This window comes from Cynoglossus semilaevis, unplaced genomic scaffold (assembly GCF_000523025.1).
Source record: "Cynoglossus semilaevis isolate Cse_v1.0 unplaced genomic scaffold, Cse_v1.0 scaffold282, whole genome shotgun sequence".
Classification (NCBI taxonomy): domain Eukaryota; kingdom Metazoa; phylum Chordata; class Actinopteri; order Pleuronectiformes; family Cynoglossidae; genus Cynoglossus; species Cynoglossus semilaevis.
In genome coordinates this window covers 119279-120182 of record NW_007585127.1, presented here as the reverse complement: position 1 = coordinate 120182, position 904 = coordinate 119279, and the positions used below count along the sequence as shown (strand labels likewise).

The 904-nt window shown below is 59.1% G+C and overlaps 1 protein-coding gene across 1 annotated transcript in view; it reads right to left on the bottom strand.

Annotated features, from left to right (window-relative positions):
* adgrd1 (adhesion G protein-coupled receptor D1) overlaps positions 1-904 on the bottom strand; it is a 28482-nt gene that overhangs the window by 21466 nt on the left and 6112 nt on the right. Inside the window, exons 8-10 of the mRNA XM_025053817.1 lie at positions 350-417; positions 143-271; positions 7-35 (exon numbers count right to left, since the gene is read on the bottom strand). Of these exons, the coding sequence (XP_024909585.1) occupies positions 7-35; positions 143-271; positions 350-417 (226 nt within the window). The remainder of the gene's footprint in view (positions 1-6; positions 36-142; positions 272-349; positions 418-904) is intronic.

Sequence of the window (904 nt, the reverse complement as noted above, 5' to 3'; positions counted from 1 at the left end):
GAGGACAGGACTTCTTCTACACTTCTGAGGAAGGCCTGAGGAGGACAGAGAACAAGGGACCTCAGAACTGTTGGAGCCCCCACCGGGTCACCAGTACCAGTAAATGTGTGTTTTACATACACACACACACACATACACGTACCTGGGTCAGGTTGTTGGCCGCGTCCTGAGACATGGTCCTGTTGGGCGGGAACTCCAGGACCGGCGTGGACTCCGGGTCCTGGACACTCTGGACACTGCTGTCCACGGGGCGACTGGGCTCAGTGGACGTCTGCGGAGAGACCACGAGGAGTTCAGGTCCACAGACCATCCACAGACCGTCCAAGATCACCCCCCCACCCCCACTTACAAGTGTCGCTGTCGTAACGGTGTCCTCACCAGGGGGCGCCGGCGTGGCAGCGGAGACCACGGTCTGACCTGAGAACGGAAAGAGGACACGGACGGTGAACGCGGGCCACGTATCGAGTCCGACCCGCGTAGGCCGCACCGTCGTCACGAAAACTCAACGTCTCCGATCGTCAATTTGCAAAAACGACCACACGGGCCGGGGGGGGGGGGGTGGACCATATCGGGGGGCCGGCGGGAGACGTGGGCCGCGGGCCGCTCCCCGCGGGCCGCTCGTGTTTGGTCGATGAGTCGACGCTAGGTTTTTATAGAGGGAGAGTTGGAGGGAAATATTTCAGGGGAAACGATTTTGGTCATAAACAACCGGAACGGCAGCGAGAGCCAATGACGGCCTGTAGTACTGCAGTAGTACTGCGCAGTATTACTGCGCAGTACTACTGCAGTTTTTATGACGGTGTCACTAATGGACCAGAGCCACGACATTTTTATAAATCCGTCAGGTTCTGTCCATTTATGGCACTCTGCTGAGAAGGGGGGGGGGGGGGGGGGGGTGGGTATG